General features: G+C 37.8%; 4 protein-coding genes across 4 annotated transcripts in view; 1 reads left to right on the top strand and 3 right to left on the bottom strand.

The window, feature by feature from the left end:
• mapk14b (mitogen-activated protein kinase 14b) overlaps positions 1-13,565 on the bottom strand; it is a 19,141-nt gene extending 5,576 nt beyond the window's left edge. Inside the window, 5 exon segments of the mRNA XM_077528821.1 lie at positions 745-856; positions 2,297-2,355; positions 4,810-4,939; positions 13,133-13,494; positions 13,497-13,565. Coding sequence (XP_077384947.1) covers positions 745-856; positions 2,297-2,355; positions 4,810-4,939; positions 13,133-13,494; positions 13,497-13,565 — 732 coding nt within the window.
• Positions 13,566-14,210: 645 nt separating this feature from the next.
• tmem167b (transmembrane protein 167B) lies at positions 14,211-17,264 on the bottom strand. Its single transcript, XM_077528822.1, has 3 exons — positions 16,990-17,264; positions 16,213-16,344; positions 14,211-15,365 (listed from the first exon to the last, which is right to left on the bottom strand). Exons 1-3 carry the CDS (start codon positions 16,997-16,999, stop codon positions 15,283-15,285), a joined length of 225 nt encoding a protein of 74 aa, XP_077384948.1. The 5' UTR covers positions 17,000-17,264; the 3' UTR covers positions 14,211-15,282.
• A 348-nt stretch (positions 17,265-17,612) lies between these two features.
• On the top strand, positions 17,613-20,965 carry LOC144024298 (axonemal dynein light intermediate polypeptide 1-like). Its single transcript, XM_077530490.1, has 6 exons — positions 17,613-17,693; positions 18,411-18,550; positions 18,619-18,788; positions 19,479-19,657; positions 20,424-20,588; positions 20,662-20,965. The coding sequence occupies exons 1-6, from the start codon at positions 17,613-17,615 to the stop codon at positions 20,695-20,697; spliced, it is 771 nt and encodes a 256-aa protein (XP_077386616.1). The 3' UTR covers positions 20,698-20,965.
• A 1,896-nt stretch (positions 20,966-22,861) lies between these two features.
• b3galt6 (UDP-Gal:betaGal beta 1,3-galactosyltransferase polypeptide 6) lies at positions 22,862-26,763 on the bottom strand. Its single transcript, XM_077530534.1, has 2 exons — positions 26,384-26,763; positions 22,862-25,889 (listed from the first exon to the last, which is right to left on the bottom strand). The coding sequence occupies exon 2, from the start codon at positions 25,877-25,879 to the stop codon at positions 24,860-24,862; it is 1,020 nt and encodes a 339-aa protein (XP_077386660.1). The 5' UTR covers positions 25,880-25,889; positions 26,384-26,763; the 3' UTR covers positions 22,862-24,859.
• Between the last annotated feature and the right edge of the window lie 628 nt (positions 26,764-27,391).

Below are 27,391 nucleotides of genomic sequence, written 5' to 3'. Positions count from 1 at the left end.
CAGTAAAAGTAGTTCTGCCGTCCTACTGCGTAACTTTCAGAAAGGGATCAGCAGAGCTCAGCTCACACAGCAAGTAAACATTTAAATGGAAGCATAAACATGTCGAAAAAGTGAACTCATATGGAAGAGAGAAGTAAAAGCCTACCTATAGCTACCCCAGTAGGTTCTCTCAACCAAATAAAACAAACTTAAGATCCATAAATGAAGACATCGATTGAAATCCTCCCTTTAAATGTTCATAATTGCCTACCTGACCTTTCTCAGAGATTTCTTTTTACTATTATTATACAATTATATTGCGAAGCCTGTATGAAAAAATACGGTTAAAATGTGACTTAAAGAGATACTTTACTTATTTAGCCATTTTTGCCAGTCAAACATTAATATTTTGCCTATAATAAATTTGATATTTTCATTATTTTTCATGTACAATTAGTACCTTTAAAAACACATTTTGCAACTTGCTGTCGACTGAAAATGACATCACAAGGGCTCAGGTAACCAATCACACCTCAGCTTGTGAATGTCACATGACCCAACCTAGAAAACAAAAGTTGTACAACTAACTTTTAAATCGCAACAATTGAACCCTGGAATTATTTCACTGTGTGAAAGAATTTTTGAAATTCAAGCAAGTAAGAGTTCGACCAATCTTCTGGAAAAAATATGAAGCAGTTGGTAATGCTTCCACACGTGCAACTGATCAGCAGTGCCTGACTACACGGTAGCGTTACATTGACCAACCTTTAGGCCTCTGAGAATCTGGTAGATGAGGAACTGGACGTGGTCATCAGTCAGCTTCTGACACTTTACGATGTTGTTGAGGTCTGCCCCCATTAAATGGGTCACCAAGTATCTGCAAAAACAGAATCAGCCACTCAGACCTGAAGGAGACTGGCAAGCTTCCTTCTACAGCTCGCTACTTGCGGGGTTGCAGTGCATTAATTAGTTATTAACGATCCTTTTAAGCCATATATCTCCACTGCGCCTTCCGTTGACAAGAGAAGGCCACAATTCAATCTTAAAGATGATGTCAACCCCCCCAAAAAAGTTAAAAAAACATCTTTACAATAATATGTTCTATGCAGCCCAACTAGTCTAAACACAGTTTTCTGGTTAATAAACGCGTTAAAGGGATACTTCACTTATTTAGCCCATTATAGTAATAAAAAGTTATATTTTGTCTATAATTAATTCGATACTTTCATTATTTTTCACGTACAATTAATACTTAAAAAAAAAATGCCACTCGTCAACTAAAAATGACATCACATGTGCTCAGTGCTTAGGTAATGACCAATTACAGTTCACCTGTTTTCTAGATTGGGTCATGTGACATTCACAAGCTGAGCTGTGATTGGTTACCTGTGCACATTGTGATGTCATTTTCAGTTGACAGCAAGTTGCGAAATGTGTTTCATTATCAAAAGTGTATTTCAATATCAAATTTATTATAGACAAAATATTAACATTTGACTCCAAAAATGGCTAAATAAGTAAAGTATCCCTTTAATGGAATACGAGATAAGCAGCGAAATTTAGCAGTTTTTATCAATATCAAGGTGGCCATTTTGCCACTTGCTGTCATGTGAAAATGACATCACAGTTGCTCAGCTTCAGAAAACAGGTGAGCTGTGATTGGTCGTTGCCTGAGCCTTGCGCAACTGTGATGTCATTTTCAGTCGACAGCAAGTCGCAAAATGGCCGCCCCGAGATGAATAAAAACGGCTGAATTTTGCTTCATAATTCATATTCCACGAATGTAAGAATCAGAAAGTCATGTTTACACTTGTGAGGTCATATACAAGATATTGTCAAGAAACATTTTAATGTTGATGTCCCCCTTTAAGTCATGCACTTTAACAAACGGGGAATAAAGTCAGAAAAACTATAACAACTGGATGAAAGCAGATTGTGTTTGTGGCAACTTCAAGAACATCTGGAGACGGCTGATTATGCAAGTGTGCATAAATTATTGACGCAGTCAAAGAGCAGTTAGGATGTTAGATGAGCTGGACCTCACGTTTAGTCGTAGTGACCTAGAAGTGCAACAGGCTTCATCTCACATATCCATGACGTCACCCCCCACGGAGAGACCCTGTACACACTTCACTGGAGTTTGCGCACACAAATGCGCAGACTGCCAGATGGCTGTTACCATGGAAACAACTCCAATGTGCACAGTGCATCTGCTTAACCTACATTCACCTAAAACACTACATGTAAGGTGCAATGTGTTCTAGTTCACACTAGTGGTCATTTGAAGTGATGAAATGGGGGAAGAAGTGTGACTTACACATCACTGAACTCTTCTAAGCTTGTTGCAGGTGTGAAAACGTCTAACAGACCGATCACCTGAGGAAGGGGGGAAAAAAAAAAGAAAAAAAAGAGGGTAAAGATCATGTTTACACACACTGTTGAATATACCATATTACTGTTCTTCAATATCCTGACTATAATTTGTTCAAGCAGGCAGCGTAGCCATTTCCTTAGTTTCACACAACACGAGCATTTACAGTTAGATTATATTATAATGGCACACCGTTTTGTTTGTGTATTCAAATTCATCAAAGCGAATGGGTCTGGCAAACATAACCGCTGTCAGGAAGGAGCAATTGTTCTTTGCCCCACATTATGAAGCGTATTTATTTTTAAGTCCCTGTGTGGAATGCAAATGAGCAGCAGTAAATATAACAAGGCCAAGCCAGAGAACATCCAAGTTCAGCACTGACAAAACTTGTCTTACAGCATCATCGTCTGATCTAAAAATAATATGATGATGGTGGCATGCAGGAAAGTTTGTACAAACACGACACATCATTGCTGAATCGTGACGAAAGCACACAGGCTGGAGTTAAAAGATAGCAGAATGCGGGTGGGAATGATTGATTACAAAAACATTTTTTTAAATGTAAAAATATAAATCAACTCTTTCAATGCCAGACATTTTCAGAAAAGATAAGGAGGTCAACAGGGATGCACACCCGTGAACCCTTCCCCCATTTCAAAACAGAGCGCCGTGGATAAGTACAGTACAGTATTGTAAAACGCAGTCGTGTCATAGCCCGCCCACACAGAACACTCACACAGATGATTGGTCGGCTACAGGCACAACAAATATCTGATTGGCTCATCCTAGCTTCCAAACTCAAAACCCAGGGAGTCTCCCAGCAACAGCGGGAGGAAAACAGAATGTGTCTCTACTGTCTGTGCAACAAAAGGTAAATAATATAACACGCTGATGAATTTACAACCCACAGACAAAAAAAATAAATAAAAAACACTGCATGCAATTTTATGTTATGATGAAATAACAGCAATATGCCTGATGATAAATTACATATCATGCTCAGAGGGCGTTTGTTTACTCAACTGCGGATTGGCCCAGGTGTGTATGTGTAGTGGGGGGAATAAATGAGACACTGCGTCTACAAATTCTTTTTTTTTTTTTTTATCCCAGGGCTCCCGTCTTGCAGTCAATCATTAACTAATGTAAGTTTTGCACAGCAGCTGAACAAGAAAAATCATACTTTGCAATGACACAAAGGAAAGAGTGTGGATATATAAGAAAATCAATATGTTGTGTTGCTGCTGACAGTGAGCCTGCACAGACTAGTTTTAATCACGTTTTGCCGTGAAAATGCTTCTCTGTGGAACCTTTTCACGACATGAGGAAGTGTGGTTAGTTTTCAATAAGGTTTGGATTAAGCGTCACTTTGTCCTTCCTCTTCAGCATTCTAACAAAAATGATCCATCTGCACCCCCACTTCCCCTCAGGCCACATATGATGATAATAAATACAAAGATACAGTGGATATAGTGTACTAAGTGACACATCATTGTCAAAACACATTTTAACAGACTTCAAAAAATAAAAACACAATTTTGCTGCCCTGGGTGGGGGTCAATAACCTGATTGCATCATCTCCTGTTTCAATTTGAACTATTCCGTCTTCTGTGTTCTTGCGCAAAACTACCAAAACATACTGTTGGTAGCCTCATGCTTTGCCCTTGTTTTCCTTCAGCTGGAAGTTGAGATTAGGTTAAGGTGGAGTGAACATCTATAATGCACTGCAGGAATTTGCAGTGTCATTTGCAAAGAACAACAGCAGTTAGATTCCAACAGTAGTTCACCCTCTGGATGTATGCAACCATGAGTGGAAACTTTTGAGCATGATAAAATTAAATTATTAATTGTACACAGCATAAAAGTTGTGACATCTGTATAAGCTTCACAAATGCATAGATCACTTTTAGAGTAGCTCATATCCATTGCCTGGAGTCGCTTGACAAGCGGCCTCTGTGATTATGTAACATTAAGTGGTCGAAGCAGATGTAGCACCAGCATAGAGCATCTAAAAGTGTGTGGGCAAGTGTCTGCAGGTGATTTATCCACAATGCACAACAACACGGTGGTTTTAAATTCTTCTTCTTACACTCTCTGGTCATACGTTCGCCATCATATGCACGTCTCTATATGCAGTAGATGCTGACATTCCTAGAAGCATCTCGAATCAATGAGCTTTATTAAAACAGGTAAACAAAGTGCCACTGCAGTTTTTTACGCTCATGGTGCAAATACAACTACAGATGATCACATTGTTTTGCTATTCCTAAAAAAAATAAAAAAAATAAATAAAAATGCCATATACCCCTCACGATTTTACAGTAATAGCACATAATTCACTTTCATATTACAAATGGTGCAATTTCCATTCTCATCTTTTTGACTCTCAACACCACCATAATGGTTTTGCAATTTAACAACAGCGGACTTTTAGCTTCAATTTGAGTGTATTTGATACTTACATTCTCATGCTTCATATGCTTAAGCAGCCGCAGCTCTCTGTAGGTTCTCTTTGCATGGATGATGGATTGGAAAGGTCTGGACAACTTCTTCACTGCTACCTTCAGGCTCGTCTTCACGTCAAATGCTGAACTGTAAGATACACAAAAGTAGTAGTAGATGCTAAGATGTTCACTGTAAACGGGTGCAATATATCAAAGTCGATGTTTGTCTAGATAAAATGGTTTCCCCTAAGACCTGTACAAGGAAGGAACATGACTGAATCTGTTGTGTAAGAGCACACGTGAAAATCCAATATTTATTTACAGCAAAAACACCACCTAAACTGTTAAAGATCAATTTTGAACAACAATAAAAACCCTCAGCCAGATCAGTGTTGCAAAATGTCTTTGGGTGTTTCCCTGGAAAGGCAGCCAAAATTTTATTACTCACTGCACTGTGGTAGCTCCATTTGACATTGTACTAATCTCAATTTCCCACACCAAGGAGTTCATGTTTCTTTGTTTGCAAGACCTGCTTAATCAGTTCTCTGCCACTTTGAAGAGGTGAATGACCCCATTCGGTCTTGGTGCAGATCAAGATGTGGGATGTAGAATTTATTTTTTGATTCATTAAAACTGCAAACCGATTTCTTTATATGTGAACTACTAGCAAATATAACCTTAGGTACAAATACAGTTAGCTCACCTCTACTAGCTAGCTAGCTAATCTGCCATAATAAACACTGTCACGCAAGTCACTGGACGCACTGACAAATACGTCGACCAATAGATATAGACATAAATATGTATGTCCATGCATATTATATTGCTTTTGCTTGTGGCTAGCAAATCAAAATAAGCCTCACAAATCAAATTACAATCCAAAGTGTAATTTTCAATGATCAGAGAGTGTCCTTTCACATAGAAAAATGCTGCATTCAAGGGAAGTGGGAAATCCGATGTATCCCATTCGGATCAGTTTCGACCTCAAAGCGTTCAAAGAAAATGTAAACACAAGCCATATGTTCACGTGGCACGTGATTTGGACTGACAATGTTGACCAGAACAACAATTAATTCATTGTAATCAGCCATTTTGGTTGTTTACATTTGACTCGCACGCTTTGAGGGCAGAACTGAGACACGCTGGATTCAGACTTCAAACCTTCCTCGAATGTGGCATAAGACTGCCATTTTGACTTGTGATGTAAACTCGGAATAGTCAATAAAACTTTCAAAATAAACACATGGTCTGCAATTATGTAAATAACACCCTCAGCCCTGTATGTCTGACAAAATTCATGGGTATCCATGTAGGTAGGTGGCTATAATATACTTTGATGCTAATCCTAAAAAAAAGCATTTAGCCTTGATAGGTCTGCATTTTGCTCACCGCCACTCTAGATTTCTAGAACAGCCTTAAGAGCAACCATGTTTGAGGGCAATGCATAAAAAAAGTCCTGTCAGTTTTAACATCAATAAATAATGGTAAAAAAGATAAATCCTTATATCAACTCAAACTGTGGTGAAGAGGTCCATGGGAATATGCAACACGCATGGCCGTGAGCACGTGTGTCAGAACAGAAATGGGTGTGACAAAAGAAAAGTGAAACTCAGACAGAAAGTGATGTAAGTTCTAGTTGTATTGTCTGACTGGCAGCAAGCTAACATTTTTGGTCAAGTTGCTGAGTTTTTGCCAGCCAAACTAGAAAACCAAGACATTTGATTGGGCCCAATGAAGACAATGAGGCGGAAGAGAAGCTGTGAGACAGATGGGCCTGCATTGCCTGCGTTAACCGGGGAGAATATGGCCCCCTTACAATAACTCACATTCCTTCTAGGTCAACTAGTTACACTGCGTTACAAATGGCTCATTACTAAATCTTGTGCAGACTGTGGCGAGACACAGACACCAAGCAGGGAGTCGTTGCAGGGAGTGGTTCACCCACATTCAGCCTTGGCAGCTGAACTGCAAAACTACCTGCGCCAATGACCCGGTCTGCAAGTGTAACGTGACCTGGACATTCAATTATATTTATCCACTACATGTTTCAAGTGGAAGAGGTGAGTCATTTCCTCAGGTGACACTTCCGACACAGAGACACCAACACGAACTTTAGTCAGCAGGCTATCGGGACGTGTCACAGTGCCACCGAATGATATGCCTAAACACAACAACATTAAGATAAGCAGAGTTTTTCTTCTCCAGCATGAATGAGATAATCACACGCAACCAGTGGACTTTCTGTCCCTAATCCTTGCGCAACAACTTGCGTGTCATCTCTGGATGGAAGAGCCACTCTCAGTGAACACCAACTTCACAAAGCTGCATGCACACTGTCGTTTTAAAGTGCTGCTGATCTAGAGAACAAACAACATGGGTGTATGCAAACAGAATTCAATTAGTCAGTCATAAAAAGCAAGAGTAATAAGACGGCGGCCATAAAAATGCAGAAGGAGAGATGCTGTGACATTGGAGAGGGGTGAGTATTGGTAAGTAAGGACAGTTTCTAGATGAACACATGATGGTTAAATATCTATATCTCGGCTTTACATTGTCCAAGTATGAACATTTTGATGACCCTTTGGACTAGGGCTGTGCAATTAATCAAAATTCAATAACAATTTGAATTAGTACACTCCACGATTACAAAATTGCCATAAATCGTAAAAAAATAAAGTTAATTGAAATTATTTAAATGTTACAACAGTTCTATGGCGATTTATAAGTGTACAGCAAGTAAACTCAAATGCACAATGTTTGTTTATACAAGGAAACCATACTTTAATTTAATTCCATACTTGTACTTTTTTTTTTTTTTTAAACTAATTTTATAAATTTTGTTTGGTTCAAAAGGAACTTTCATAATCAGTGCTTCAAAGAATTTTATTTCAAACTTGTGTGTGTGTATATATATATATATATATATATATATATATATATATATATATATATTAGGGATAGACCGATAATCGGCCGGGCCGATTATCGGCGCCGATATTTGGCATTTTGACAAATATCGGCATCGGCCATTTTTTGAATCTGAAGGCCGATAAAGCTCACTGAGCAGGGAATACTTGCGAACGTAGCGAATTTGGGGTTTTCATCAGGATTTGTAAGATGTTCGCAGTCAGTTTTTATTTGTCGAATACACATTTGGAACATATTCACACAATTTTTCACCGCGAAAATCTTTTTGAAACGTTTTTACGAACCCTAACAAAAACCCCAAATGAGCTACATTCACATGAATTTGTTACTCAGTGAGAAATTATATATAGTTTGAAAGAATCCCCCCCCATTTTACTGCAAATGAATATCGGCTTGAAATATCGGTTATCGGCCGACTTGACTACAAATAATCTGTATCGGTATCGGCCTTGAAAAAACCATATCGGTCTATCACTAATATATATATATATATATATATATATATATATATATATATATATATATATATATATATATATATATATATATATATATATATATATATAAACATGTTTAAACATGTTCTTGTTTTGTACCCAAAAATATAAGATAGTTTGCAAGGGATACTTGACTCATTGAGCCATTTTCAGCAATAAAAATAATAAAATAATATTTTGTCTATGATTAATTTGATAACTTTATTATGTGTTATGTACAATCAATACCTTTAAAAACGTTTTTCACCTGTTCTCTGGGTTTGGTCAGCAACCTGAGCCATGATTGGTCGTTACCTACTTCCTCAGCACAGGTGATGTCATCTTCAGTCGACAGCAAGTGGAAACAAATGTTTTTAGAGGTATTAATTGTACGTGAAAAATTACGATTAATTCTGGACAAAATAACAATGAGTCAAGTATCCCTCTAATATTTAGGCCCAACTTTGGACCTTTTAAAATACTTACATGCATCTGACGTCCAAACATTCCAAGAAATCTAGGACGGGGGTATGTTTACTGTTGTGTTAGATCACATTTCCGTTTACAAACTTCAACTAGAATTTAAGACATGAATTGCTGAGGCTTTATAGGAGGATTTGTTTCCCATTCCCATACAATGTACAACTTTGTTGCTCAAGTGTTGAGGTCTTCCTCCACAGAAGGCAGCGCTGTACTGTAGACAGGCCAGTGTCGTACTCGCTGAAGCCACGTTGCTGTAAAACGTGCAGAATGTGGCTTGGCAGTCTTGCCGAAATAAACTTGGATTTCCCTGGAAATGCATGAAAGGGCAATGGACACACCCCCATACAATCACAGATGCTAGCTTTTGAACTTGGTGGTCCTTTTTTTCCATCTTCAGCCCAAGGGACACGACTTCCATGAGTTCCAAAAACAATAGGAAACGTGAACTCGTCACACTACAAAAGCTTTATACTTCAGCATCAGCCTGTTTCAGCTGAGTTTGGGTTTCTGTGTAGTAATGATGATGATGATATGTTTTTTTGCCTTGCAAAGCAGAGTTTTAAGTTGCACTTGTAGCAAATAAGTCTGTTAGCTGATACTAGTTGTATTTCAAAGTGTTCCTTCCAAAGCCCATGTGGTAATCCTTTTAATAATGATGTTGGGTTTTCATGCAGTACCACTTGACATGTCTAAAGTCTTGCATTCAATGCTGCCTTGTCGCTTAAACAGGAAGTCATCCCAAGTAATACACCCCTTTTTATCTATCCCAGGGGCGGCCATTTTGACAATCGCTGTCAACTGAAAATGACCAAGTTGCTTAGGGCTCAGCTGAGACATGACTGGTTGTTAGGAGTCGACCAATCACAGCTCACCTGTTTACTGAAGCTGATGATTGGTTGTTAGCATGAACCCTGTGCAACTGCGATGTCATTTTCAGTTGACAGCAAATTGCAAAATGGCCGCCCCCTGAGATGGGGGGATAAACAGATAGAATTTGCTGCTTAACTCATATCCCACAAATACAATATTAATCAGAAGATCGTGTTTAGACTAGTGAGGCTGCATAGAACACAATGTTGTAAAGAAAATGTTTGGGTTGACTTCCTCTAAGTGTACACATTTCTCCAGCTTCTCTGAAGGAATGCCCTAATTCCTCACAACTGTACAGTGGAAAATATTTTTAAACAGTTGGAAAGCTTTGAACTGCACCCCATCCCTGCTTTTGACGACTGATGCTGCTCGTCTTGTACTCAATCATGACAATCACCTGTTTCCACTGAATGTGTTCACGTTTGAAATGTTCCAATGTTTTTTATCACTTGATTTTGAGTGGCTGCCAATGATGAGTCGGAAATGCATTAAGAAGATCCTTTGGCAATTGTCTCAACTGTCCTGTTTTTAATTTCTTTTGCAAAAGATTACATAAATAAAGTGCAACAAGTAAAATCTAACATAAAAATCAAGTAAGAATCTAACCCGTGTCTATCTTAGCTTATCTCAGGGATCATGGAAAGAACATTAGCAGTAAATTGGACTTACTGTTATTGGTGCTAGTAATATCCTCTATATGACAGGAACTAACATAACTGGTCTAACAATAAAAAAATAAAATAAAAAAATAAAAAAGGTTCCACGCCAACAAAAAGCAATTAAATAAGCAACAGAGCAGGTTGTTCCATTTAGTAAGTAAGTGCTGTCAGCTTCCACATTTTTAGTCTAATTTTCTCTAAGCTCTAACTCGTTTACACTCAATGACAATCGGGATACAATTTCACATAAAGTCAACCTGATTAAACTTTATGAAATAAACGTGCTAAAACCTGTTACAATGACAGAAAGAATAAGATTTGATGTGCTTGATGATTTATTATTGAATACGGCCATGTGCTTTGGGGTCTGTAAGTAGACCGCGCAAAGCTGAGACATGTACTGCTGTTAAATGGAAGCACTCAGTACATATTGTGATAGCAATCACAGCATTCGCTCGAAGTGCTGGTTTGACAGTCACAGTACTTTGTAACTCAAACCTGCACATAATCCGTCACAATTTGATACAAAAGAACAATTGCAAATCATAGTTTTGATGGCATTGAGGTTTTTTTCATACTTTTTCTATGTACAACTATTTGTTGTTCAGTAGCTTTGATCATAGTTTTTGCCTTAACTTATTGGTACCTTTTATATTAATTTTTTCAAGCACAGTGTCATATTTTTTCTAAGATTCATTAAACTCCATTTATGCTGTTTGTGTTACCTGTACTTTTTACAAAATATGTATTTTTGTCATGCAAAGTGTTGGAAATGTTTCAGAGATTCATTTCACTGGATGTGAAAAGTGTCCAAATTTTGCAGCTTTTCAAAGCCACAGAACTAGCTCAGCTCTACTTGCCTCAATTTGGTATAATCATTTTTTTCACTTCAAATAGTCCTACAGGGAAATTGTGAAAATGGCGCTACGCCGGAATAGGCTCCAACTCCTCATGACCTGAACAAAACAAGAGGAGAAAATGGATGTCTGTACTTCTTGCTTTGACAAAATAGGCTTGTTACTTCTTTCAGCATCCATGGTTGAGATCTTGGAGTATAGTTTAGTTTTTGTATAGTATGTCAAAAGAGGAATCTTTAAAGTAGCACATGCAGTGATGCATAAAAGTGGACTAAGGGCTGCCAATATACATTATTTGTAACGTAAACCCACATTTGCACGTTTTGTTGATTTTCAAAAAGCTTGCGATTGGGTAAGCAGAGATTTGCTTGCCTTTAAATTTATAAGTGCTGGTAGATGGAAGATTTTATCGAGCAATTCAGACTGTGTATAAAAATCCAGTAGCGTGTGTTGAAATTAATGATATTATTATTATTTAATGCATGTGTCTCATCAATTTTAAATTATGATGCTGGAGTATGGGGAATTATAGAGTACAAATTAATAGATAGTGACTCAAATTAGAGCTATTAGATGTTTTTTTAGGTGTACATAGATTTGCTCTGACTGGAACAATTCAAGGAGATATGGGCTGAGTCTATCCGACGGAAGTGAGAAATCTTACGCTATGCAATCGACTGGTTATTATGGCAGAGGGAAGGAAATTTATATGCAATATATTTATAGGAATAACCTATGCTGCAATATCAATTCCATTAAAAAATAAGCTTCTCTTTAAGTTTGAAGAAACCTGGTCTCAAGGTTTTGCATTAAAGCCTAAACTGAGAACATATATGCAAATCAAGGACAGGTTTATTCCTGAACAATATGTTCTAATCTCGACTGGCTAGAAATCAAATATCATTGGTTGCTCAGTTAATCTGGTATTCTCCCTCTAGCCATTGAAACTGGATGATTTACTAATATACCAGAAGATGATAAGAATATGTGAAATGTGAATTTTGAATGGCGTGGAAAGTGAGGTTCATTTTCTTTTGTACTGTACACTTAACTCATTGACTGCCATTGACGGAAAAAGACGTCAAATAATGCATTTTTGCTGGGCTGGCAGTGAATGTGTTAAACACAATGTGCCAATATATTTTGTGATTATATTGCAGCATCCTTTTTCCCCTTTTTTTTTTTTTTTTTTTTTTTTAAGGCCAATGTTTAAAAATCCATCAATTTTGGTTACATCTCATCTTAAGTCATTGACTGCCATTGACGGAAAAAAACGTCAAATAATGCATTTTTGCTGGGCTGGCAGTGAATGTGTTAATGATGATCTAAGGGAGTGTATAATGACTTTGAACAATATGATGTGTTCTACTGGCCAGATGAAGAAAACATCAAGTGGCTTTTTGATTTTGATGTCAAAAAAATATATGCTGCATTGAAGTTGCCCTGCAAAGTGATGTCACTGCTTACACATTGAGTATCTAGAAGTGGACCTAAGTGCACAAACATCTATAGAACGACTGAAGAGTGAGGTGCAATGACAGAATTTAGTGATGACTAAGAGTTTGGTGCCTCACCTCGGGACAGTGAGTCATGGGTGTACTACAAAGAGTGACATCATTCTAGAGTCATCACCCTGCTCTCTCTTTTTTTTCCCAGCCTCCTATTCAAAAGCTCTCACTGTGCACAAGGGGGCCTACTTTACTTACTGAAAACCACGTGACCTTCTGGCGCTCTGCAGGCCGGCTGCACCCAACTGGAAAATGTGTAATGCACGCAGAGCTTCAATGCAAAGCGTGAGCTTGTGCATGCTGGAACCTTGGACACAATTGCAGTGTCCTAAATTGTAATCAAATCTGGCGAAGAAGCTGTTCTCAAGCCCGATGAAGAAGCATGCACAGGAACGCCACCACTAATAAATAAGGAGGGTAAAGAGCTGCACATTTTCAGCTTGGAAGATTCAGGAAACAAACAGGTGTTAAAAGGGAAGGTAACAAATGACAACTTGAGAGCGTGCACGCTGCTTTTAGGAAATATGAAAAGGAAGGGCATGTTGAAAGCATCTGCTTACCAAACAGAACCATAAGCACCAGATCCGACGGGAGACAGGTTCTGGTACCGCTCCGGGACCTCCCACATTGTTTTGTTGAGCTCCTGCCGGTAAAAAGTGGGTCTGTCCTGCGACATTCCTGCAGATTTAAAGTAGCTCCGCAGCGAGGAGGCGAAACAAGGCAGCGGAAACTTGTGCCCTCTCCTCCCCGTGTGGCACCCACGAGAAGGCTGGCTGTACTCTTGGGTGATAAATCGGCAAAACTGATCCGATTTCTGAAGGGAAAAGAAGACAACTAAGGGCGCCTCGTGGTGCAAAACGAGTTCCAAAGAAAGCTCTCCAATGTTACGTGCACCTCCTCGGCGGAGGTAACTTCCTCTTCTCTGAAGGCGCTCGGTCAGGTTGGACGAGCCTCGGCTGGATTATTCGCCCTCTTTCGTGTTCTGCTCGGCATGCGGAAACGTGAGCGCGTATTTGTCTTGCTCACAGCGCGCTCCCGGCACGGAAGCCTCGCGAGAACTTTTTCATCACCGCGAAAACAAGGGTGATCCAAAAGGAAGCTGTTTTTTTCTTTTTTTTTTCTTTTTTTTTCTAATATTGTTCATGTCAATAAGCAAAGACGTAAACTTTGAACTGATGTTTGATGTCCGAATGCTGCGAATGTTCAAAGCAGTTTCAAAAAAAATAAATAAAAATTAAATTAAAAATGATGACGTCATTATCTATAATAAATTGAATCCTTCATTAAATTCTGAGCATTGCAGTCTATGTTGATCTGCTTTTATTAAATGTGTGTAGCGCCATTTTAATGAATTTAAACTAATATTTAATTTTACTAATTATAGCCGCACACCGAGTCAGCTATTTAACCTTTTCTGCAAGAACATAAATAAAAGCCAATAAATGTAGCACAGGCAGCACGAAAGATTATAGCTAGCAAGCCATTAAAAAATAATAATATATAAATACCAATTATCTTTATATTCGGCTAATCCTATATTGACTTGTCAACACATCCAATAAATATTTCAAGTGTCAAACTGCACAAACAATACGTACTTATTAGGAAAAGGTCACATAGAAAAATCAACATCTGTGATGACAAAGCAAATGGATATTTATTTCTTTATAAATGTGCCACACTTAATCTTAAAACAACCTGCTTGATGGGATTACAAACTCCAGTTTGTTACATGGAAGTTAGAAAGTATTAAGATTGTTCCTACAGAAATTCCATTAAGTGTAAAGCAGTTGATTGCACATGTAACGATTGTTTGACTTCTCATGTTTTTATTTCTTTAGTGTGAAACACACATCGAATAAACATAAAACTTAAAAACAGTGGGAAGCTTTTATAAGTAAATGTATTTTTTTATAAAAAACAACATAAGTTGTGTTGCTAACATTTTACATTGTACTGACTCCCCAATCATTTCTTTCAATAGCATGAAATGGTCAGATAACCACTTGTACCTATTTTATAGCATTATAGGCATATTTTGAGGCAGATTTCCTATACATGTTGGTCCAATTGGTACAAACATCCATTGGTAACAGTAATCATTAGAGACTGATTAAAAAATAAACATTATCCATTACACGCCGGGCTGAGTTATACACGTAGTGCAAGAACCTGTTTCATATCCACAAGATTTGTGGGAAAAGAAAGGTAAAAAAGGTACACAATTGTGTTAAAATACATCATATATTATTTCTTTATCCAGTCATTGAAGTAGTATTAGATTTTACCATGAGGAAAACGTGTAGAATTGACCATTTTTAGTTTGAAATTACCCATCTAAACTAAGTTGTACAGGTAAACAATGCAATGATTCATTGCCATACCCTCAGTATAAATAATTACGTGAATGAAGAAGACAAAACAGTTTGCGTTGAAAACGTAGTGACGCCACAGGGCCCACCCACTTCCCCTGTATTAAAACTATGGGGTGGATTCAGGATGACCTCATCTGTTTTGGGAGACGTTATCTCCCCAGTCACCAGAAGGGGGCAGTACTGACTCATCCTTTTCAACGCAAGTCCATGAGGCGGTGTGACGTCTTGAGCCACATAGTCCATCCACTCGCTGTCCCACAAGGACGAGGCATGACCTCACCGAGTCCAGCACCCGCTTGTGCCAATCCAAATCTTCCCGCTCCAGTCTGGTTTCATCATTTCAGGAAGATCAAATAAAATGCCATCACCACACAGGAGATCGCCACAGAAATATGGAGCCGTGTCCCAATGACTGCAGCTACAAAGAATCAAAAGATGACATTTACAAATTACAACCACAGTATGATCAATTATATAATATAAACTAAACAGTTATGTCTGTTTATGTCACTTAGAAAATGTTACATTGACATTTCTTTAATAATCTTGGTCCCCAGAATCACTATATGAATGCAAAGTAACACAAAATAAGGACCATTAAGTGCCTATATCTTTGTCACAAAGAAGATTTGTTTGAAAATGCTTTATACATGTAGTTGTTTGTTTACTTCACAGGAACTTAGAAAATGTTACATTCTTTCATTAAGCTGGCTAAAACCTGCATTTAAAAAGTAATACTTTGAACGCCCGTGTTTAGATGAGGATGTTGTGTCATGGGGAACTCAAGTCTAACCTTATATCGTTTTACAAAGTCTGTCGATTTATCAGTGCTACCCTATAATCGGCCCTGATTAAGTAAATGGGCTCTAATCTATTAGAAATAAGGTTTTTATTAAAAAAGGCTTTGATTCATATCCATACATTTTAATAATATACTACAAATTCATAATAATTCAAATTACAAAGCAAAATAAACATACTGACCTAATTCCCTGGAAAAAAAAAATTAGATATATTTGCATGTGAAATACATGACACATTATAATGAACAACGTTCACGCTGTTTGACTCAAAGAACAACTGAGCCACATAGATGCGACTGCAATATTTGTTTGAAAATCTTCTTCGTCCAGCTATCTATTTCTATCTGTGAACCAAGGTGCGCCCGGAATGCAAAAAGCTAATGTTTTACAAAATTACAATAAAGCAACCCCTATTGATTTGCAACATTTGTGATGATTGTCAGTGTAGTGCCACAAACTTACCTTTGTAGAAGACTCCCCATACTCCTTTCTTCTCTGACAGCAGCCAGCTGTTGAGGCGAGGAACCTTTTTGAAGTACGCACACGTGCAGACGAAGAGCAGCCCAAATACCAGGATGCCATCGAAAGAGTACACTTTGGAACAGGGGTACAAAAGAGGCAAACAGTTTTGTTTTTATTAAGTAAATATTGAAACGATCTAGATGTATATCATGTATAACATCAAAGCAATGGTGCATTACAGATTTGATTTGTGCATATGAAAGGCTCTTTTTTCGTGCTTTGAATGCTCATGTAATCAATTGTTTTGATTTGTGTATGGTTTGATTTGTGAGTCTAAGCACAATATTAAAGCAATTCTGGCATTTTAAATTGTTACACCAAAGTTGATGACAGGATTATGACAGTGTTAGATGCAGGTTAAACAAATGTTGTGGATGCACGTACAATACAACAGTATCACTATTCCATTGTAAAAAGGAAAAAAAAAATCTGTTAAATTCCGTTGGTCTAAGGTAGTTACCAGATTTCAATGTAGCCTTGAGCAAAAATAAATCAGCACTATCCACGTAGTGGTTTCACTATGGGAGGTCGAATGTATCAAATGACAACTCGAGACCATTCTAGATTGATAAATTAGTCGAGCAACCAGTTTGGGTAACCGAAGCGACAGCTCTTGGGCCACGTCTACAGCTAACTTAACGTTAGCTCTCGTCAGCTAAGGTTAACTACTCTGCTACTAACATTTATTCAACTCGCGTTTTAATAACTATCACTTACCATTTGTCATATTCGCAGTGGCCTTTTATCGACGTTACGTAACTGTTAACTTATGTCCATCAAAACGCCATCGTGTGTTTTGGAAGAGCGACGCTAACGAAATCGACTTCGCAGTCACTGGGTGGACATTTCCGGTTTCAAACCTCCTTTCACTTCTTTGCGTTTGCCTGGCGTCCATAGCACACGGCTGCCATCTGGTGGAAAATTTGATCTACAACACTCTGTGTCACACACAAAATAATCGGTTTTCGCCACTGTGTTAGCAGAATGTGTCTTCACTGTAGTGTCGGCTTTTGCTAAACTTCACAAGACTTACCATAAACGCATTGAAGATACTGTATTCTCTTGTCACGTCTGTTTTTTAATACGCCGATAATGACAAATGATGATGTCACTGCTGGTGACGTATTCGCAAGTGGCAAGATTACGTATAGTAAACAAACCTTGTAAATCAATAATGTAATGCAATGCTTTAAAATTGGCCCGGGTGACACTCAAAATTGTTTTGTCTTGGTAAAAACAACAGCAAAACAGCTAGTGAGGGGGTGAAAATGAGCGATGGAACTGAATCTTCGGAAAATTCTTCTGAAAATGTTTAATTTAAATATTTTATACAGCTCACAATGAATGCACCCGCCGAATCGCTCCTCAAATATGATCGACCAGTTTTAATTACCAAAAGTGCAGATAAAAAAACAGCAAAGGTGAGTCAAACCTGGTTTCAAAACAGTGTTATTATCTTTGAAAAGATAGATTGTTATACAGACGTAGGGCTACTCATGCTGAGGTGCAGAAAAATTAGTCGTTGTAAAACTAAGTCATGATATTCTACGTATTTGACTCAACATCTATACTTTGCAATGTCAAATGATATCGACCATCTCTCTGTTTTAAAAATCCAATGTGGTCCTTGAGTTGAAAAGTTTGTCTGCACACGTCATTAGAAAAATAAAAGACTCATATTTTATTATATTTTGTAGCTGTATTTTTAGAACTATACATACAGTACAACCTCTCATGCTCCCTTTTAGTAGAAAAAAAAAAATGACTGTTGAATGTTGATTCATTTTTGGGCTAGGTACCACTGTACCTAGCCCAAAAATGAATCAACATTCACACATGATTTCTGAAAGTGAGAGGTTGTCAAGATCACTGTTACCTGAGCAACATCGTCCATCTTATGTCATGTATTGACAGCAATAGCCTAGTAAATGCTTTATCTAAAATAGAAAATAACAAAACTTTAGCATGCTTATTAAATTTTGCACAATACATTCATATTATACAAAACATTGCGTAGTCTACAAGTCTGTCTCTGAACTAGTTCATGATCTAGACACAAAAATCTGTTGCATGTTTGCACAGGAGCTGGCTCCACTTTGATAGTGAATTAAAAAAAATAATAATAATTCTTGCTTCAGGGACGACCTGCAAAAGTCATCAAGTCAAAACCTCAGCAGCCTGCGGAGTCTTTGCTACGTCCTCGTAAAGCCATAACAGCCACGCTTGAAGAGATCAAGCAGAAAAATGAAAACCTTCTCGATCTCATGTTTCCACCCAGGTATCGAAATTGCTCTTCAGTCAGTGTCACCCAACAGCATTATTTATTGTCCTTTCGCCCTCTGCCAGGAAATGGGAGGAGGCAAACAAAGAGTGGGTGCAGAGAGTGTGCAGTGAGCCATCCACTCGAGTAGATGTGGTGAATCTGGAAGAAGAATTGGACAAGAAGCTCCTGCAAACGCGTGCCATGGATACTGGAATCTGCCCTCTGAGAAGGCAGTTATACACTGAGTGCTTCGGTAAGGTCACTTGATGTGTAAAATCCAGCTAGTTGCGTACCATACAGTAATATCTGTAGAGTAAAATTTACTACAGAGTCTACTTGGTCCCACTCTAAAAAAATAAATAAATAATAAATTAAATTAAATAATCAATAACGAATCGATTTTCCTTTTCAAGCCCAATATCGATTAATAAAACTAGGAATTGATTATTTAATTAGCTTTTTTTTCCCATAAATTCTTGAGAAAATTGAATTTTAAAGGAGGATATTTGTTTTGTATCTTACTGTTTTCTTGAAATTTACTGTTCACATGAATTTAAAAGTATTGCTGACATATTGCACTATAGGACAATTCAGAATCTTTTAATTTATATTTACAATTATTGAATTAGAATTACTGCGATTGGCTGGCAACCAGTTCAGGGTGTACCCCGCCTACTGCCCATAGCTAGCTGAGATAGCCTCCAGCACCCCCCGCGACCCTTGTGAGGAGTAAGCGGTACAGAAAATGGATGGATGGATGGATGGATGGATGGATGGATTAGAATTAGAAAAATATTTTCATTTCATCCTTGCTAATGATTATAACGTGTTACTTTTCAACCCTTGAGTGACTCACTTCCAAGTGTAAATTTTAGAGTTTAGAGTAAAATCTACCCAACAGAATTTACTGTGCAGTTATACATATACTTTTGTTATTCATCAGATGAGCTGATCAGGCAGGTGGTCATCATTTGTCCCGAGAGGGGTCTCTTGTTGCTCCGGGTAAGAGATGAGATCCAAATGACCATTGCTGCCTATCAGAACTTCTATGAGAGCAGTATGGTATTCGGCATGAGGAAAGCTCTGCACGATGAACAGGACAAGGTGGCCCTGAAGGAAAGAGTAAGTCTGGAGAACTACAAAACATAGAAAGTTGAGCTTCTTCAGCTTTCGGGTGAATTTCAGGAGGAACCAAAAATGCAATATTGACTGGTCAAACATCTATTAAGAATTTTGCTGTTAATTCCTGCTCTGTTCTGCAAAAACTACTGAAACATTGGAGAGTTGGACATGTGCATTCACAAGTGTAGAGGAATTCAAACTAAGTTCACCTGTATAAAGGTTATAGTGCTATTTTAGTTCATCGTCAAAAGCCCAATATCCCAAACACTTATTTTTAACCTAATGTAAGGTTCAGAAATGAGTATGGTTTAAGTTAATTTGTAAAAATCTATACTTATACATTTATGTTTCCAGAATTATATTTACGCATTTATACATTTTAGTATTCTTATTATTATTTAAAATACAAATAGCTAAATTGACGTGTTGAATCTGCTGACTTGTATTTACCTAACGTTTGCTAGCTTCTGATTGGTTAGTGTTAGTCAGCTGATAACTTGTCAGGAAGTGTGGTCGCTGTAGTTGCGTGTGTGACGAGTAAAGAATTGCGTCTCCATCCTGATTTCTCATCTTATGAAGAGTGTTCCATTAACCACCAACGAACCCTCACGTTACACTATCAAAGTTTTAGCAACACATTTGTTAAAGTGACTTCAACCTGCCTCTCTCGGTACAAGATCGCCCCCTATTGGCGTAACTGATAACAACAATATATTGTGACACATTTACCTCTAATTATCTGCTTGGTCTGTTTTTACATGTACAGATGTCAGATTTGGAGAATTTAAAAGAGGAACTGATACATAAACTGGATCACCAAAAAAAGAAATCTGTGGACGTGGAAAGAATAGCAGCTGAAAAACAGGAAGCGCAGGAAAAAAATTGCACAGAGGAGATTCAGACCCTGAGGAAAAACAACCAGCAGCTCAAGGTCACACATCACAATATAGCAAAGTTGTCTTAACTGTCTCATTTTCTCATTCTTTACATGTCCTTCTCTTTAGATCCAACTGGAGCAATACCTCACGGCAAAGAAGTAATTTCACTGACATGGATTGAGCTGTCCCAGTGTGAAACATCACTAATTTTTATTACATCTGTTTTGAGGATGTTACACGGTACTACTAAACTAGTGAAGTTAGCTCTATAGTTGAAAAGGTGAAAGTTCATTGTCAACATAAGACGGCCACATTGACTTGAGTTTAACAGAGCTTTCAACCTTTCCAAATACGTTTTAAGATGTTGCTGTATGTGAGATTTGCATTAGCATTGGTCATCTGTATAGCGACTATGTGGCTACCTATACCTTCAAAATCACCCCCCCCCCCCATGTTTTCTGCATAATGTAGGTCATAATGCAACTGTAACGTGGTTTAAGTTGAACATTTATGTGATTTGTCGCATACAATAGCCTTTGAAAAGCAAAGGCCAGCAAAAAAAATGAGCAGATTTAATCATGTGATCATGACGTAGATTTGTCGACCTCCCACTTTGTGGTTGCACATCCACTTCAACTCAGAAAAAAAAATAGCTGATGGCACACATCTGCATCTGAACTGCAGTTTTAACCCCTTCAGACCCACATTTTTTTCTGCTTTTTTTTATTTTTCCTGATTTTGACTCTTTTCCACATAAGAACATGGGAAAAAAGGGTGTTTTCTCATGTTTTTTTTTTTAAGTTAATTTTTTAGGATCCAATCATGAACCAGAAGTGTTGACATCATCCAAATTATACGTTTTATTGGTTTAGACATGCAAAATGTCATGTCCACTGCGATTATCTATGGGTTCGAAGAGGTTAAGACTAAATAAAATACCTTGAAAATGGCATTGTGGACATTTCTAACCCAACATATCTTGCAAACACAATTAAAGGATGTTAAAGATGAAAAAAAAAAAAGTGACATGGGACCTTTAAAAAATAAGCAACAACAGATTATACCTGTAAGTGCAGATTCAAAACCGCTAAGAAATTAATGCTTTGTTTTACTTTTATAATTTTTTTATTGTTTTTTTTACAGTTCAAACGTGTACCTCATCTGTATGATTCCCATTTGAACCTTTCCATCAGACTCATGTTCTTTGCAGTGTGCAGTTGGCTTTTTGTTTTACAATTAAGCCACTTTGACATGTGTACTTCAAACTAAGTGCTTGTATTGTGAAAAAAACATTTAATTCAGGACTCACTTCATTGACTGCCATTGTTTTTATAATGGCAATATGTTACTCATTGTATAAATAAAATTCATTTTTGTTATTAATACAACTGGAAATGTATAAACCACACAGACAACAAATGCATGTGACAGTACCACATTATTTTAATAACACATCCAGGGAGGATGACATTGTACAATTTAAAAAATAAAAATCACATCATCACACACTATAGTAACAGTAGTTAAGATGTTTTGGAACACGTATGACGTGATCACATGGTGAGGTGAACTTGGAAAACAGAATACTGTAGATGAAAAATCACCAACAAAACATGACCTGCTGGCGCAACTGAGAATTTCTAAGTACTTGTAGTTGGCAACTCTGCTCCGCAGTACTATGAGAAACATGTTGACTTAATATGTCCATTGTCATCACACACTGTACATGTGATTTATGAAGAAACAGGAAGGCCTGCTGAACAAAACACATTCAACCATTTTCCCTTTCACACACTGTGCGACTCCACTTGCAGAAAACCTTGTGTACCTTTAGAAATACAAATTCACTGTGCCTCCGCATATGCCGGCATATCAACCAGTGTGCTTACTGCATAATAAATTAACAATAAATACACATTTACAAAATTATTTTACAACATAATGGCAGGTATGAATCTCCAGAATAAATGACCCTCAAATGAATTTCAAAATTTGTACAAATGTTAAGAGGTGCAGCGGGACAAAATGAAGGTATTTGCCAAACGCTGGATAAAAGACAAGCAAACATAAACAAAGATAAAAAGCAACAAAAACTTGCCTTGTTTCGATTTCAAATCGATTGCACATTCCTTGAAAATAAAACGAGCAAAATTTAGCGTATAGTAACGTGCATCACAATTAAGCCATGCTACCAACGTAGCAGCCATGGAAAAGGTCAGTTTGTTTACAGTGCTGATGCTAGCTTAGCATTGCTCAGGCTATCATTAGTGTAAATATTAGGGCCATGCCAAAAAAAAAAAAAAAAAAAAAAAAAAAAAAAAAAAAAAAAAAAGATATCGAATTGATTTTCCTTTTCAAGCCTGATAGCGATTCATAAAACCATGAATTATTTTATTATCGCTTTCCCCCATAAATTTATAAGGAAATAGAATTTTAAAGGCCACAGTTTTTTTGTATCTTACCGTTTCTTTAAATTTACTGTTCAAATGAATTCAAAAGTATTTTCTTGCATTTATGAAAGACTTAACTTATTGCACTTTAAGACAATTCAGAATCATTTTACTTTATATTTACAAAATATTTTAAAACATTTCACCAGTTACTGCCGCCGCAAAATGTAATTTGGAATGTAATGTTTGTGGAATTGTTTTTTAATCACGTCCTGTCTGTCAGCACTCAGCACAACCGTATTTCCTCATATTATACTGGCAACAAGTCCTCCAATAAAATATGACCATATTGGTCGTTTTACCATGCACCAAAATGCTTGACGTTACAAAAGATCAGTTGGATAGAGCCACTCGTCTTCCAGCTACACTACCGGGTTCGAGTCCCGACTCCCAGTAACTACGCTTTACTATTTTTTCGCTATTTACATGGCCGATAGAGGTCGCTAAACTACAGTACGTAACACTTGGTCATAATTTGGCACAGTTCAAAACAACCTATGTGGTCGTAATAATTGGAAGACAGTCTCTATACTGGCATACAGCATGATTTAAAAAATAATAATAATTATTATTAATATGAGTATTATGTGTAGTAGTGGTGGTAAGGCATTTAAAAATGTATTGCCAGAATATAAAACATCACAAATGAATGTTCCTCCAAATAGTGTCTAATTAAAATGCCATGTAACAGTCTATAAAGTCACTTAAAGCTTCGCTATTCTTCTAGACAATTCACAATTGAGTTTGTCCCACATAGAATAAGACCATTCTAAAATCTAATAAGCATCTTTTATTTCTAGGGAGCAAAGTAGGCGTCAGTTTGGGGTGATTCTTTAAATGGACAAGGATTAACATGTTGCAGCTATAGGCCACACTGTGAGGAAATACGGTGGTCAGACTTACCAAGATCTACTTCAGGATTTAGGAACATTTCATTTGTAGGGTGGGAAAAAGCATAGCATAACAATATAAAACACTATGCTTTGATTGCGGCATCTCCTATAATTATACAAGCTTCTAACACCTTTCTTTCGTTTCCGTAAATATAGGGAGTCCTCGAGTTAAGGTGCACTTGACCTAAGGTGCTTAGACTATACAATGGTTACGCCCGGTCGGCCATTTTGGTTACATCGCTAGCGTAGGAACCAGGGTTATTATAGTTTTGGAATTTTTCATTCTAGTTAGTTTTGATTTCGTTTTGAGTTTTGTTTTTTTAATTTAGTTTTAATTTGTTTTCAGGGTGATTCTGTTATTTTTTATTAGTTTTAGTTATTTAATAAATGCTTCGTTTTATTATAATTTTATTTATTTTCAGTATTAGTTTTTTTTTTTTTTTAATGTATATTACTTGTGCGCAATATTGAAAAAACACCATGCGAGCGACATCATCTGAAGGTGCTTTTCTATTGGCTGCTGCGAGATGACGTCACTTCTGTGTGAGACACTTTCAAATGTCCTTATTCCAGTTAATATCAAAATAAATCTACTCAAATCACCCCCAAAGTCTCATGCATTAAATTATGCACCAAAGACAAAAACGAAGGACATTTTTGCTATGATTATAGTTTGTTAGTTTTGTAAGCATAAAATGTAGTTTCTTAGTTTCCGTTTTTTTTAAAAAGCATTTTCGTTTTTATTTTATTTCGTTAAAATGTTTTTTTTTAATTTTAGTTTTGTCATTAGTTTTAGTTAACTAATATAACCTTGGTAGGAACGTAACTCTGCCGTAACTCAAGGACTCCCTGTATTCTCCATTTTTATCCACTCAAATCACATCCAACCATTTGATGATTTATGAGGAGAACACAAGGCTACAATGGGGCTTGAAGTGTAAACGCAACGATGAAAGACATCAATCGGGACAAGGAGCCAAATTAAGGAATGCCCTCCTTCCTCTGGCAGCACTGCGAGGGCGGCACACCCCAGTCGTACACGTACGAGAGTCGCAGCCTGACTTCCTCCTTACACAGCCTGCCGTCACGCTGAAGCATCTGGTGCTTCTCCAGCATGTCCTCCAGACTTTGCTTATGCGTCACCAAGTATTTATTGTTGCACCCGCGGGATTTGTATTCCGTGTCAAAGCGCGGGTCGTGCGTCCGCCGCACATCCACCGGCGCCAGCCAGGCGCCCAGTGACACGTCCTCGCTCTGCCACATTTTCAAGTAGCCTGCGTTAAGACGCACGTATCGCACCAGGTCGGATGACAGGACGTAGCCGCCGCCCAGCGCGTACGGCAGGTAGTAGTCGCACAGCTCCCAAGCGCTTTCCCGCCACTTCCCAGCCGTCTTGACTCGCCCTCGGCCCGAGAAAAAGCCCCAGTACAAGCGAGTGGGCTCTTTCCCTCGCAGCTCCTCTTTCAGGAGGTCCAAGCGAACGAACGTGTCGTCATCTGCTTTAAGGACAAACTTGAAGTCCACGTTGTGGTCCAGCCAGGAGTACATGTGTAGCAGCTTCATGGTTAAGTTCTCATAAGAATCTTTCAAGTCAGGCAGTAGGAGCAGATCCTTGTGCCGTCCTTGTTCGACGTTGAGGTTCTGAAGGTCGTCGTTGGAAAGGCCCAGAGTTCCGACGACAAACATGGCCATAACGTCCGAGTCCCGCTTGGACAGCCACGTGCTCCGGATGATACTCCTGCGCTCGGTGTACTTGGGCCCTGTTGTGATGAGGACGACAAGGAACGCTGACACGTCTTTGGAAGGGGCGGCTCGGTCATGCTGCTCTGGACGGGGATGAAAAGCGCTGGCGCGGGGGGCCAAGCCCGGTGGATCAGCGTGAGCCTGCTTCAGGGTTTCTGAGGTACATTTGGCCAAGAAGACAAGCACCACAGCAAAAGTGCACACAGTGCACAGGAACAGCGCAGTCTTGTGGCGGCACACTAGACGAACCAAATTCATGGTGCTGAGCCTGTTGTGCAGAAATAAAGACAAGAAAAATCATAATTGTGTGCTTGAAATCAAAACATTTGATGTGTAAAAATGCAATTTAGGGTGGAATTGATAGATTATTAATTATACTACTAAATTATATTTGACACAACATATTTGAAATATAAGTAAGCAGCTTGTATTAGTAATTTTTTTTAAATACTTTGTACAAATCTGCAACCACTAAACACCTTAATGAGATTAACTCCACTGCATTATACTGCAATACAGTCTTTCAATTTCACATGCAATAAAAACAGTTACTCAATCAGCATTGTAAAATACGAACGTGGTTTAGGTGGCTGGGCAACAATTATGTTACATTTATATTAGTACTTAGCAACTCAGCTAGTTAACAAGGAAGCTCCGTCTTTGTACTGTACAGTATTTCTCGAATTTCGCTCTTGTAATTTCTAGCTATGTCGCCAGCTATGCATCGGCGTCATGCTAAATAGGTTGGGTTATTTTAAATACCTGAGCAGTAAAGTGGCTCTTTCGTGAATAGTCGAGCCACAGCAGGCCGTGCAGCTTTGCTAACGTTGACGTTGGCTACCGAGTCCAGAAGCCCGGCGCACTCTGGCAACTTTCTCCACAAAAAGCAAAATCACACATGGTGCGTAAATTGGACGAAGGCTAAACGAAACGCGCAAAGTATTGCAATGTCTTAAACTCGGACAGAGCCAACCGTGGACGTTTTCATTTTAACCCACGAATATGAGGGAGGTAGTGATGGATTGGAAACCGGAAACGTAGCCCCCGCAAAGGGGGGAGGAATATAACACAAATAGACGTATATTTTGTTATTTTATTCATATCACTTAGACTTGCGTATTATGATAAGTACAAGTTCCCTTAAAAAAACAAAAACAAAAAACAAAACAAAAAACAAACAAACTGAACGACAGGACGCAGACTCTAGTCTACATGATAGATCCGTGATTTACAATGAATGGTGAACTCTGCATTTGTACCTTAGCCGTAGGTCAACGCCACCGCCATATTGGATGTGGCCATATGTAAAAGTGGAGCTCTGTGAAGCTGCCTCATTATCATTATTATTATTCATCCACCAACCCATTTTCTTAACCGCTTACGCAACAAGGGTCGCGATTATTATTATTATTATTATTATTATTATTATTATTATTATTATTATTATTATTATTATTATTATTATTATTACTTTCTTTCAGCTCAGAGTCACAGCAGCGTTTCACACAAAAAATAGATATATTATTTTTGACTGAACAATAGTTAATTGTTTTATTATGTACTTTTTGATTATATTATTTAGATACACTTCATTGTTCTGGAAATACTGGTTACATGAACTGTATGTTTTTTAAACTAAGGGCTATTTTACATGTGTGTTCTTATATTAGTGTGTTTTTTGTATTTTGTTGTATTATTTGTTTGTTCTTAATGGACTTGAGTCTGTCAATAAAGATATACATATATTTGGCCACTATAACATCATGCTAT

Source organism: Festucalex cinctus, chromosome 8, assembly GCF_051991245.1.
Source record: "Festucalex cinctus isolate MCC-2025b chromosome 8, RoL_Fcin_1.0, whole genome shotgun sequence".
Taxonomy (NCBI): Eukaryota; Metazoa; Chordata; class Actinopteri; order Syngnathiformes; family Syngnathidae; genus Festucalex; species Festucalex cinctus.
The sequence above is the reverse complement of the archived record's forward strand: the minus strand, read 5'-3'. Positions and strand labels throughout refer to the sequence as shown.

What these genes read in the sequence shown, in the direction of transcription:
- tmem167b (XM_077528822.1), bottom strand. An exon ending in ATGGGGAGTCTTCTACAAAG is followed by an intron (nt 15,366 to 16,212) that starts GTAAGTTTGTGG and finishes GATTCTTTGTAG; the next exon opens with CTGCAGTCATTGGGACACGG.
- b3galt6 (XM_077530534.1), bottom strand. Translation starts at nt 25,879, where the DNA reads ATGAATTTGGTTCGTCTAGTGTGCCGCCACAAGACTGCGCTGTTCCTG.
- LOC144024298 (XM_077530490.1), top strand. Translation starts at nt 17,613, where the DNA reads ATGAATGCACCCGCCGAATCGCTCCTCAAATATGATCGACCAGTTTTA. An exon ending in CAGATAAAAAAACAGCAAAG is followed by an intron (nt 17,694 to 18,410) that starts GTGAGTCAAACC and finishes TTCTTGCTTCAG; the next exon opens with GGACGACCTGCAAAAGTCAT. An exon ending in AAAACAACCAGCAGCTCAAG is followed by an intron (nt 20,589 to 20,661) that starts GTCACACATCAC and finishes CCTTCTCTTTAG; the next exon opens with ATCCAACTGGAGCAATACCT.